The 10,413-nt window shown below is 52.6% G+C and overlaps 1 protein-coding gene across 3 annotated transcripts; it reads right to left on the bottom strand.

Annotated features, from left to right (window-relative positions):
* Positions 1-359: 359 nt before the first annotated feature.
* On the bottom strand, positions 360-7,903 carry LOC311513656 (non-structural maintenance of chromosomes element 3 homolog). Of its 3 annotated transcripts, XM_084615625.1 has the most exons (10): positions 7,680-7,903; positions 7,472-7,567; positions 7,210-7,273; positions 6,496-6,575; positions 5,813-5,907; positions 5,307-5,386; positions 5,180-5,222; positions 4,941-5,003; positions 2,720-2,834; positions 360-2,367 (listed from the first exon to the last, which is right to left on the bottom strand). In XM_084615625.1, the coding sequence occupies exons 1-10, from the start codon at positions 7,719-7,721 to the stop codon at positions 2,221-2,223; spliced, it is 825 nt and encodes a 274-aa protein (XP_084471751.1). In that variant the 5' UTR covers positions 7,722-7,903; the 3' UTR covers positions 360-2,220. The 3 variants fall into 3 exon arrangements, with proteins under 3 accessions (XP_084471751.1, XP_084471752.1, XP_084471753.1); XM_084615626.1 differs by lacking the exon at positions 4,941-5,003; XM_084615627.1 differs by lacking the exon at positions 7,472-7,567.
* Positions 7,904-10,413: the final 2,510 nt, after the last annotated feature.

Here is a 10,413-nt window from a genome sequence, read left to right as displayed (position 1 = left end):
TGTGACCATCGCTTATTAGCGCTGCAGTGTCCAGGAAGTGGATCTCTTGTGTGGACTGGTCCAGGCGGAGGTTGATGGTGGGATGGAAATTGTTGAAATCATGGTGGAATTTCTCAAGGGCTTCTTTTCCATGGGTCCAGATGATGATGTCATCAATGTAGCGCAAGCAGAGTAGGGGCATTAGAGGACAAGAGCTGAGGAAGCGTTGTTCTAAGTCAGCCATAAAAATGTTGGCATACTGTGGGGCCATGCGGGTACCCATAGCAGTGCCGCTGACTTGAGTCCATCAAAGGGTAACATGCCCCAGCCTTCATTAATCTGAGAAGAAATCCTTGAACACTTCAGTCAAATCACACTGGTTTAATGAAACCACTAAAACAAGTTTATTAACCAGAGAACAATAGCTGTTAAGTGACAAGTAATAAGTGAACTGGTTACAAAAGTGTTACCAAGAACAATAGCTGTTAAGTGACAAGTAATAAGTGAACTGGTTACAAAAGTGTTACCAAGCTAAATAAGATTTGAAAGACAAAGGTATCTCTCACCCCCAAACTTTCAGCAGTTCATCCAGTTAGGACCAAACCTCCCAGTTCAATGATGGTTCTTTGTCTTTCAAACGATCTTGCTACCGGACTTACCCTCTGGCTATCCAGGAGTCCACCAAATGGCCCCACTTAGATCTTGGCCTGGCACCTTCCTCACAGCTTGGGGTGCAGGTAAAGACATTTCCCCCCCGCCCCCCAACCCCTGCTTATCCAAGCTATGCTCCTTCCTGCCAGCAGTTAAACACCCTCACTGCACTGCCATAAAACTTTGTGTGGCATCTGTGCTAACCCCATTAACATCCATGGGAACCTTAGATTATAAACTGGGGGTGCACCTGACACCCCACCTGAGATCAAGGGGCCATCAGACACCCCATCCCTGAGACCAGGACTCCTGGCATGCTTGGTGTCACACAGCCCTAATGAAAGACAGTCCCTACCCTAGAAAACATGGTCTGCTAGGTGGGGAGAGGAAACTGAGGCACAAAAGGGACACCCCCCCTCAAAGCCATGGGATTGGGCACAGCTCTGGCCAATGAGGTGGGTGTAACCCTGTGCCTCCTGGGTCTTGTTGCAGAATGTCAAAGAAGCCCTTTAAAGCAGGCTCTCTCCTTCACTGTGGCTGCAGGGTCAGTGCTGTTCTCCTCACAGGGATTGTGAAGCTAGACTGGGGCCTCAAGCCCTGGCTCCTGAAGTCAGATTGCTGCATGAGTTTACCTTTCAGTTTCTAGCCTGCAGCAAGCCTGAGCCAATCGTTCAGTGAGGGGGGGAGCTGCCCTGAGCATGAGTGATGCTGCCTAGGTCTGCAGAGAGCCTGAGCTGATCACTTGGCAAGGGGGTGATACGTCCTGAGCGTACACAACGCTGCCTGAGGTGATCACTCAGCGACACAGGGAGAGCTGTCCCAAGTGTAACTGCGCAGCAAGGCAACATGATTGTCACTGGGGGGAGCTGCAGGCAGGGAGGAATGCAGCAGCTGCAGACACAGCCCTGGCTGTCAGGTAACATACCCAGGACCATCACCAGCCACCAGAACCAGCACTGCTTAGGGGGGCTGCTACAGCACACTGTTTGCTGTACTCCAACCCTCTTACAAGGTGTGTCTGGAGGTGTGCCTGGAGCTTCTTCCTGGGGACACTCATCTAGGCCCCCTCCCACAAACAAGCACCCTTTCACATGGGCAGCAGGCAAGAGCTTAGTGTGCTTTTGGCCTCCAGAAACTCATCCCCTGTAGTTAAAATCCAACTGCAGAGAATTGCATACTGCCCTAAGGGGACTTTATTTGAAAGCGTCATGGGTGGATCACAAGGGTCAGAGGTCATGTCAGTGCCCAGCTCTGACCCAGCTTGTGTGTGTGGAGGAAACCCACTCCATGGCAACTCCGAAGGGAGGGGTTCCCACAAGCTGAGCATGCCCCTCTCCAGAAAGGTGAGGAGGGGTCTCTGCAGCTGAGCTAATCAATATACAACAATCAAACTGCACTGTACAACCCATTTGTCCATAGGCCATGCCTAAATGAGGCAGGTGGGCTGAGATCAGGAGGGCAGAGGCAGCTGCCACAGTGGACCCTTGGGTGCTTGATGCTAGGCTCAGCATGGACAGAGGCCACAGCTCCCCTGCTCCTAGGGTCTGCTGGTTCACAAGGCAGACCACCTGTGGATGAAGTGGATAAGATTCACCAGTTCCTCCTCCGTGCCCCCTGGCTGGCCCCACCAGTATCTTCAGGGGTGCTAGTATCTTGGGACAGGCCACCCACAGCTGCCTCCTCAGCTGCCGCCTCATTGTACTGGGTGCTCCAGGCCTTGGGGTCCTTGCTCTGGATCTGATGAAAAGAGATAGGAAGAGGGGATTGAGAGAGCTGGGCTGTGATCTCCCCTGGGGCCTGCATGGACAGCAGCAGCCCTTAGGGAGCATATGTCTACTGCCCCTGTGAAGGACTCCCCTGCCCAGGGACCCTGAGATACCCCCAAACCTCAGTCCCCTTGGTTGCCTGGGGACTGTCCCCCCATTTCCCCAAGACCTGCCCCCTAGGGTTTTAGTCTTCACTTCTCCACAGTCCCCTATTAGTGACCCCTCAACCTCCAGGCACCCAAGCCTTAGTCCCCTTGGGGGCTCAAGCACTGCTCCCCCTAAATCCGAGCCCTCCCCTTCCTTAAGTCCCAGCAGGCAGGTACCTTGGCGACAAAGCGCAGGATCTGCATCTTGGAGGTCTCCCTGGCAGCCCGTGCCCCCCACTGGAACTCAAACTCGGGTGGATCTGTGTGGGGTATGCGGTTGTATTCCAGGTACCTGATGGGGGAAGGGCATAGCAATCAGCGACCATGACCCCTTCCCCAACCCATCAAAACACCACCCACCTCTACTGTCATTGAGCCCACATCAATCCCTGCTTTTCCCCCCCTCCCTCCACCTCCCAGCCCACTTCCTCCTGAAGAACAGCTATATGACCCCAATAACCTGCTCCCAGCATGGCCAAATAGGTAGAGCAGTAGGCTCAGGACACCTGGGCTCTAGCTGGCCTGTTACTCCTGTGCTCACAGCCCCTTTGGGTGTAGGCTCCACTCCCGACTGCAACTCCATGCCCCTCCCCTTCACAAAGGCCTTGGGGCCCTCCATTCTCCAAAGCCCCTGAGGCCAGTCCTCCTTCCTGTTGCCCAAGAGAAAATGGGTTGCTGGATGTCCCCAGCCCACAGAGAAGGGCAAAGGGCTAGCCCAGCCTGTGTGCGTGTCCGATGCCCTCCGGCACAGGGAGCCAGCCTCCCGGCTGACTGCATGAGGGGGCAACAAGATAATCTGCGGCGTGGTATAAACAGCAAGGCTATGGGCTCCGCCATGGCTGCTCTGTGCACGCCGACCACGTGGGATTTGAACTGCCTGCCCCCAGGCTCGCAGAGAGAGCAGCCATCCAACCTGCTGGGCCACTGTGGCACCCTGGACAAGACCCAAATCCACTAATGTGCAAGGACGATGAGTGACAGAAAGACTCCTGGGTTCTGTGCCTGGCTCTGGGAGGGGAATGGGGCCTACTGGTTAGAGCAGGGGGCTGAGCGCTAGCTCTTCACCTCCCCTATCCCACTAGACCATGTGACATTTTTTATATTATAAATGTGACATATAACATATTCCCCATTCATTCTTTTTTAATTTATATTAAAATTATATTTTTAATATAAATTAAAAAATAATGAATGGGGAATATGTATGTAATTGTGATATTACATATAAAACAGGCCATGTGAGATATTGGGGAAAGGTTTTGATCATCTGAATGTCACTGATCTAAATATGTATATGATTTTTCTTAACTTCATATGCATTACTGTGTTGTATGGTTGTCACTAAAATATGCTGAGGGTTTGGAAGCGACCAGATACTAGCTCTCCAGAGACAATGCCAAGGAAAGCAACCAACGCCCAGGAGGCTGTCAAACAACTATTAACAGCCATTGTCCACCAAGGGAATTACAATTCAATGACTTACTGAGACACACTGGGGTACCGCTTCACCTTGTGAATCAGCAATGCCCAGACATGTCTGGACTTGTGTTCTCCAAGCATATGGACTAAGAGTATAAAACAGAACACCACAGCCACATGCTGGGCCTTTCTCCTGATCCCACCTATGCTGCAAGCAACAAAGACATTCAGAAGACTGAAGACTCCAACAGAGGCGGCTGGCTCAGGTTTAAAGGACAAACCTGTATATTAAGGACTGCAATATCCAGTGGGGTGAGAAAAACTGCTTTACCTAGATGTTGCCCAGTCTAACAGAGTTGAGAGTTTAGACCGAGTGTTTATATTATCTTTTGGTAACTGACTTTTTGCCTATCATTTAAAATTTATCTTTTTGTGTTCAATAAACTTCTTTTACTGTTTATCTTTACCAGTGAGTTTGCCTGAAGCGTGTTGTAAATCTGCTCAGGTTTGCAAAAGCTGGTGTATATCCACTTTCCATTCATGAAGTGGTGAACCAATTAATAAATTGGTATATTCCTGAAGTACAAGACTTGGGGGGGGAGGGGGAGGGAGGGATTTGGCTCTGGTGCCTTTCTCTGTGAGATCCAGCAGTGGCTCTAGGATCATTCATGCAATCTAGCTGGGTGTGGGGCTCCACATGTGGTTGTGCTGAGTGATCACAGCGCCTAGAGGGGGTTGCTGCTTGTCACTAGCAAAACATTGAGACACTTAGCCCAGGCTGGAGAGTTAAGGAGGCACAGCAGTCCCACAGTCCCCAGGCTGCACCCCAGCGATCCCATCACAGACCTCACTCCCCCCCCAGAGCCAGGCACAGAACCCAGGAGTCCTGGCTCCCAGCCCACCCTGCTCTAAGCATTAGACCCCACTCCCAACCCCTCCCAGACTTGGAACTGAGGCATCCTGACAAGCCCAAACTTACTTTTGGCGGACAAATTCCTCAGTCACCAACTTCTTGACATCCCCAAAAACCTCGTGTCTCACTCTGGAGGGGTTGTGGATAGGAACGTGTTAAAAGGGCATGGCCTTTGGGCACAGGCCCACGCTGCTCCACCCCCACTCTGCAAGCCCCTTCATTGATTAGCTGGTGCCCAGAGAGGGAGGAGCCTGCAGCTGGCAGGGGACAGCGTGAACCCCTGGTATCCCAGACCCCGCACATACCCAGGGTCAACTCGCAGTCTCCGCAACATCTCCCACACCGCAGCTGAAAGGGCAAAACAAGAATGTCAGTCAGGAGGTAGAGCCTACAGGGAAGTGGCAAGGCCCACAGGGAAGGGGCAAGGCTTACATTCTTTGGCAGCATTGCCCTTCATGAAGAGGAAGCTGAGGATGACAGTGAGGAGGCCCAGCTTTGCTGTGCAATCATCCCTGCAACACACACAAGAGGGGTGTCACTCACCCAGGGAACTCTGCGGAGGACTGGGAACTGGACAAGGAAGTAGAGGGTTTAATGGCAGAACAAAGATCCCCCTCAAACCTTCCAGAGCTGGAAAAAGAACCCTGGCATCCTGGCTCCCAGCCTCCCCCATTCTACCCACTAGAGCCAAGGACAGCCAATAGACCTCCCAGCAGACCTTCAGCCACATGGACACTGCAAGGCAGCCTTCTGGTCACTAGGGGGCAGAGGAACACAATGCCAGGATGGGGGCATGCAGGGATCAGCCATGGCAGTTTTATGTGGGGTGGGGTTTGGTGGGTGGGTGGACCCTAATGACAAGGATTAGCTCTTAAAAGGCTTGGAAGCCTCTGTCATGCTGCCCCCACCCCAGCCAGCCAGTCCCCTCCCTCTCTTACTGTTTCAAGTTCTCCCCTTCCAGGCGTGGCAGGTTGCTGACCAGGATGTAGATGTGATTCTTGGCATCTATCTCCACCAGCTGCAACCCAAAAACCTGGCGGGGGGGGGAAGGTGAGGTTAATTTCAGAGGCAGGGGATGGGGAGTAGGGTCTTGTAGTTAGAGCAGGGCATGATGGGAGGAGCCAGGATTCCCGAGTTCTATCCCTGACACTGGGAGGTGAGTGGCAAGAGGAAAGGGCTGCAAGTAGCCAAGATAATATCGACCCAGAACATTAAGGCTATGTCTACACTACGGACATAATGCAGCTGCTCTTTGCCAGCATGTAGCCTGTATCCTCTGTAGCCACTCTATGCTGGTGGGAGTGAAACTTAGGTCGGTCAGGGGTGTGTTTTTTCACACCCCTGACCGACAAAAGTCATAGTGCAGACAAAGCCCAAGGTAAACAACAGCTTTAAAAGATTTGTAAGGATCACTCAGCTGAAAGATAGTCCCTCATGCAGCACAGCACCCCTTAGCGCCCGGCACCGACTGGCAGGGGAGAGTGCCCCCTGCCAAGCCCCCGCAGCACAGCACCCCTAGTGCCCAGCACTGATTGGCAAGGGAGAGCAACCTCTGCTGAGCCTCCCAGGGGATAGTGTCCTCAGCCAAGCCCCCCCGTTCCGCTCCCCACAGCATGGTGACCTGCTGGAGGTTCCTGCCGGCTCTCTTAATGATCTCAGAATAGACGCTTTTGTAGTCTTTGATGACATTCTTCAGGATATCTACACAGGGGAAGAGAGGGAAACATGTTACAGCTATTCCCATTGCTCCTAGAACCCCCTGCTGGCAAGACAGGGCCCATGCAGTGGTAACCCTCTAACCCAGCAGGGCCAGTAGCAGAACCACTGGTCTGGAGTTGTAAATTTTTAATGACTGTTTCAGCTACATTCCCCTCCTCATCAGATACCCCCTCCCGGGGATCCCACAACCTGCATCATGGGGATCTAATTTGATTCTCTGAAAGTTTCCAACATTATTGGTGGCCCATATGAAGGGGACTGTGAAACGAGGACTCCTGGGTTCTGGCCCCACCTCTGCGAGGGGAGTCAGGTCCAGTGGTTAGAGCAGGGACAGCTGGAAGCCAGGACTCCTGGTTTCCATCCCTGGCTCTGGGAAGGGAGTGGGGTCTAATGGGTCAGAGCAGAGTCAGAACTCCAGGGTCCTATCACTAGTTTTAAGGGGGAGGGGAGGGGGAGTCACTGTGGCCAAATGGCTGAGTCCTGGCTCTGCTGCCTCAGAGATCTGGATTCAGACTGAGTGGGGAATAGAAGCGGCCTCAGGGAGCCCCTCTGGTAATTTGAGGGGGGCCGCAGACCCTCCACTCTAGAGTCCATGATCATCTAGCAGGCCTCTTACCTGCCCGTTTGATGGGGATTTTCTTCTGATCCTTGACCAGCAGGTATTGCACCAATTCGCTCACCTGCAGGTGGAGAACAAGGTGCATTACCCACAGGGAGGGGGGCTCCCATGGGGGAGGAACAGGCCCCCCACGTAGGGCTGCCAGTTTTGATGTACTCCTGGAGGCTGCATCCTAGGACACAATCTTCCATTCAAAATTAATCTTTAATTCCGGGATAACTGGCAGCCCGCCCCGCCGTGTCTCGGAGGCCGCCCCCACCTTCTGATCCACTTGAGCCGGCGAGAGTCTCTCCAAGCTCCGCTGCACCTGGCTGGCGCCCTGGGTCGGCGCAGAGTCCGCGGCCGCGTCTTCCCCCTGCGCGGGGCGGGAGGCGCGTCAGAGCAGAAACCGGCCAGGGGAGCGCTGAGGCAGCGGGCGCGGGCCGTGCCCCGCCAGCCCCGGAGTGTCCCCAAGGCCCGCTCCGTACCTGGGCGGGGCCCGGCCCCTTACTGCGCCTCTTCTGCGCCATCGCTGCGGGCGGCTCCTCTCCCTGAGCGGGTCGCTGGCACCCGGCGCGCAGCCTCCGCGGGGCTCAGCGTCCGCAGCCGCCCCCAAGCGCGGCCCCGGGGCCCAGGCCGGGAGAGGGCCCCTCACCCCGCTCGCGCCTCCCTCCGCTTCCCGCGCGGCCAGGCCACGCCACGCCACACCACCCCCCTCTGCGCATGCGTCACCGCTTCGCGCGCGCGCGCCCTTGCCTTGCCCTGCCTCTCCTCTTCGCCTCCCGCCAGCCCCGCCTCCTTCAGCGCTTTCCCCCTCCCAGCCCCGCCTCCTTTAATGTCTTCCCTCAGCCTGCCCCGCCCTCTGCCGCTCACTCCTTACGGCCACACCCCTTCTAAAGCCCGGCCCCCTCAAACGCCCCGCCCCGAAGCCCCGCCCACCGGGTTTGAAATGCGGCGCGAAAATGGCCCTTGGTGCCCAGTCATGGGAGGGCGCCCCTCCCCCACACCACAGCGGAGCGTGCCCCAGGCCCTGGCCCCTCACCCCCCGCGCTAGAGGCTCACACGTGTCCCCCCATCGCACCCCCATGGCCACAGCTCCTGAGAGTTTCAGTCAGTGTTTACAGTTTGGTCCAATGGCTCTCGGCACCCCCCCAATACACATTGTTCCAGCCCCCCTGACCCTGGAGGCGTGGACCCCCAAGGATGCCACAGAGCCCCTCCCCCCCCACCCATGCCACCACCCCAGGTCCCACATTGGCTGCAAGAGACCTGTTGCCACCAGGCCCCGTGTGACCTCACCCTGGATTGCTTGGGACCCCAGGCCAGGCCCCATCCAGGGTCCAATAATGGCTCTCCCATCCCCCACCTTGCCCCCCTGATGGTCCCAGGCTAAAGGGATTTCTAGCCTGGGTGTGGAAACTAGTGGGGAGCCTGTATCAGCAGTCAGGGTGGGAAACTGTTCATTCAAATTCTAACCTTCGAGTATGTTAAGCTTAGTTTGCGGTTTTGTTTATTTGCCAGGGAATCTGCTTTGATCTTTTTGCTTTCACTTATAATCACTTAAAATCTATATTTCTGTAGTTAATCAACCTTTTTTTGCTTTATCTAAACCAGTGTGCCTTTAAGCGAAGTGTCTGGGGGAAAATCCAGCTTGGTACCACAGGCTTGTTGCGTATTCCTCCACACATTGAGGGAGGGGGGACTATTTACGAGCTTACATTGTACAGATCCCTGTGCAGAGCAAGACGGTATAATTTTGGGTTTATACTCCAGAGGGAGGTGCATGCCTGGGGGGCTGGGAAGTTGGCTAGTCCCTGCTGTTTGCACTCAGGTAGCTCAGTCTGGGTGACTGGCGCCATCTGCTCTCATGTTGGGTGATAACAGGGCCGGTGAGGCTGGCTGTGTCTCCAACCCAGCTGTGTGTCGTAGAGGGGCACAGCGGTTCCCACTGCACCCTGCGGGTGACAACCCATCACAAGCACCACCTTGGACACATCCCTAGACTGCCCCCTCTCTCCTCCAAACTGTCCATATCACAACTCTACAAAATGACCTGGATATCAACAAGATGAAATTCAATAAATACAAGGGGAAAGAATTTTTAAATATATTAGGAACAAAAAGAGTCTTGACAATGATATTGGTCCATTACTCAATGGCAATGGCAGAATTGTCAATAATAAGGCAGAAAAGGCAAAAGTGATCAATAAATATTTCTCTTCTGTACTTGGCGAAAAAACAGATGATGTAGTTTCATCCTCTAGGGGTGATAATACTCTTTCCATTCCACTAGTATCTCTGAAGAATGTTAAACGGATGCCTTGAAGTTGGTAGCATTGGCACTGTCCACTGTCCAAAGACAGAATAGTGGCTAGATAGACCATCGGTCTGATCTAATGCAGCCATTTTTATGTTCCTTTCTTTGTAGACGTTTTTAAATCAGCAGGTCCAGATAACTTGCATTGAAGAGTTTTAAAATTGCTGGCTGAAGAGCTCACTGGACTGTTAACACTGATTTTCAATAAATCTTGGGGCAATGGAGAAGTTCCAGAAGACTGGAAGAAAGCTAATGTGCCAATTTTAAAAAGGATAAACGGGATGACCTGGATAATTACAGGTCTGTCAGCCTGACATTGATTCCAGGCAAGATAATGGAATGGCTGATACAAGACACAATTAATAAAGAATTAAAGGAGTGTAATTTAATCCAAATCAATTTTGGTTGGATTTATAGTAAATAGATCCTGTCAAATCAACTTGGTATCTTTATTGATTAGATTACAAATTTGGTTGATAAAGGTAATAGTGTTGAGGTACTATACTTGGAGTACTTTAAGGTGTTTGCCTTGGTACTGCATGACATTTTGATTAAAAAACTAGAATGATATAAAATTAACATGGTAAACAATAAATGGATTAAACACTGACTAACTGCTAGGTATCAAAATGTAATTGTAAATGGAAACTCGTCATCAAATGGATGTTGCCAGCGGTGTCCCACAGGGATCAGTTCTTGGCCCTACACTATTTAATATTTTTATCAGTGACCTGGAAAATCATCACCAATAAAGTTTGCAGATGATACAAAAATTCGGGGAGTGGTAAATAATGAAGAGGACATGTCACAGATTCTGTGATTTGGATCGCTTGGTAAACTGCGTGCAAGAAAACAATATGTGTTTTAATACGGCTAAATGTGAACGTACACATCTAGGAACAAAG

This window comes from Lepidochelys olivacea, assembly GCF_965140295.1.
Source record: "Lepidochelys olivacea isolate rLepOli2 genome assembly, chromosome: 27".
Lineage (NCBI taxonomy): Eukaryota > Metazoa > Chordata > Testudines > Cheloniidae > Lepidochelys > Lepidochelys olivacea.
This window is presented reverse-complemented; position numbering and strand designations above follow the sequence as displayed.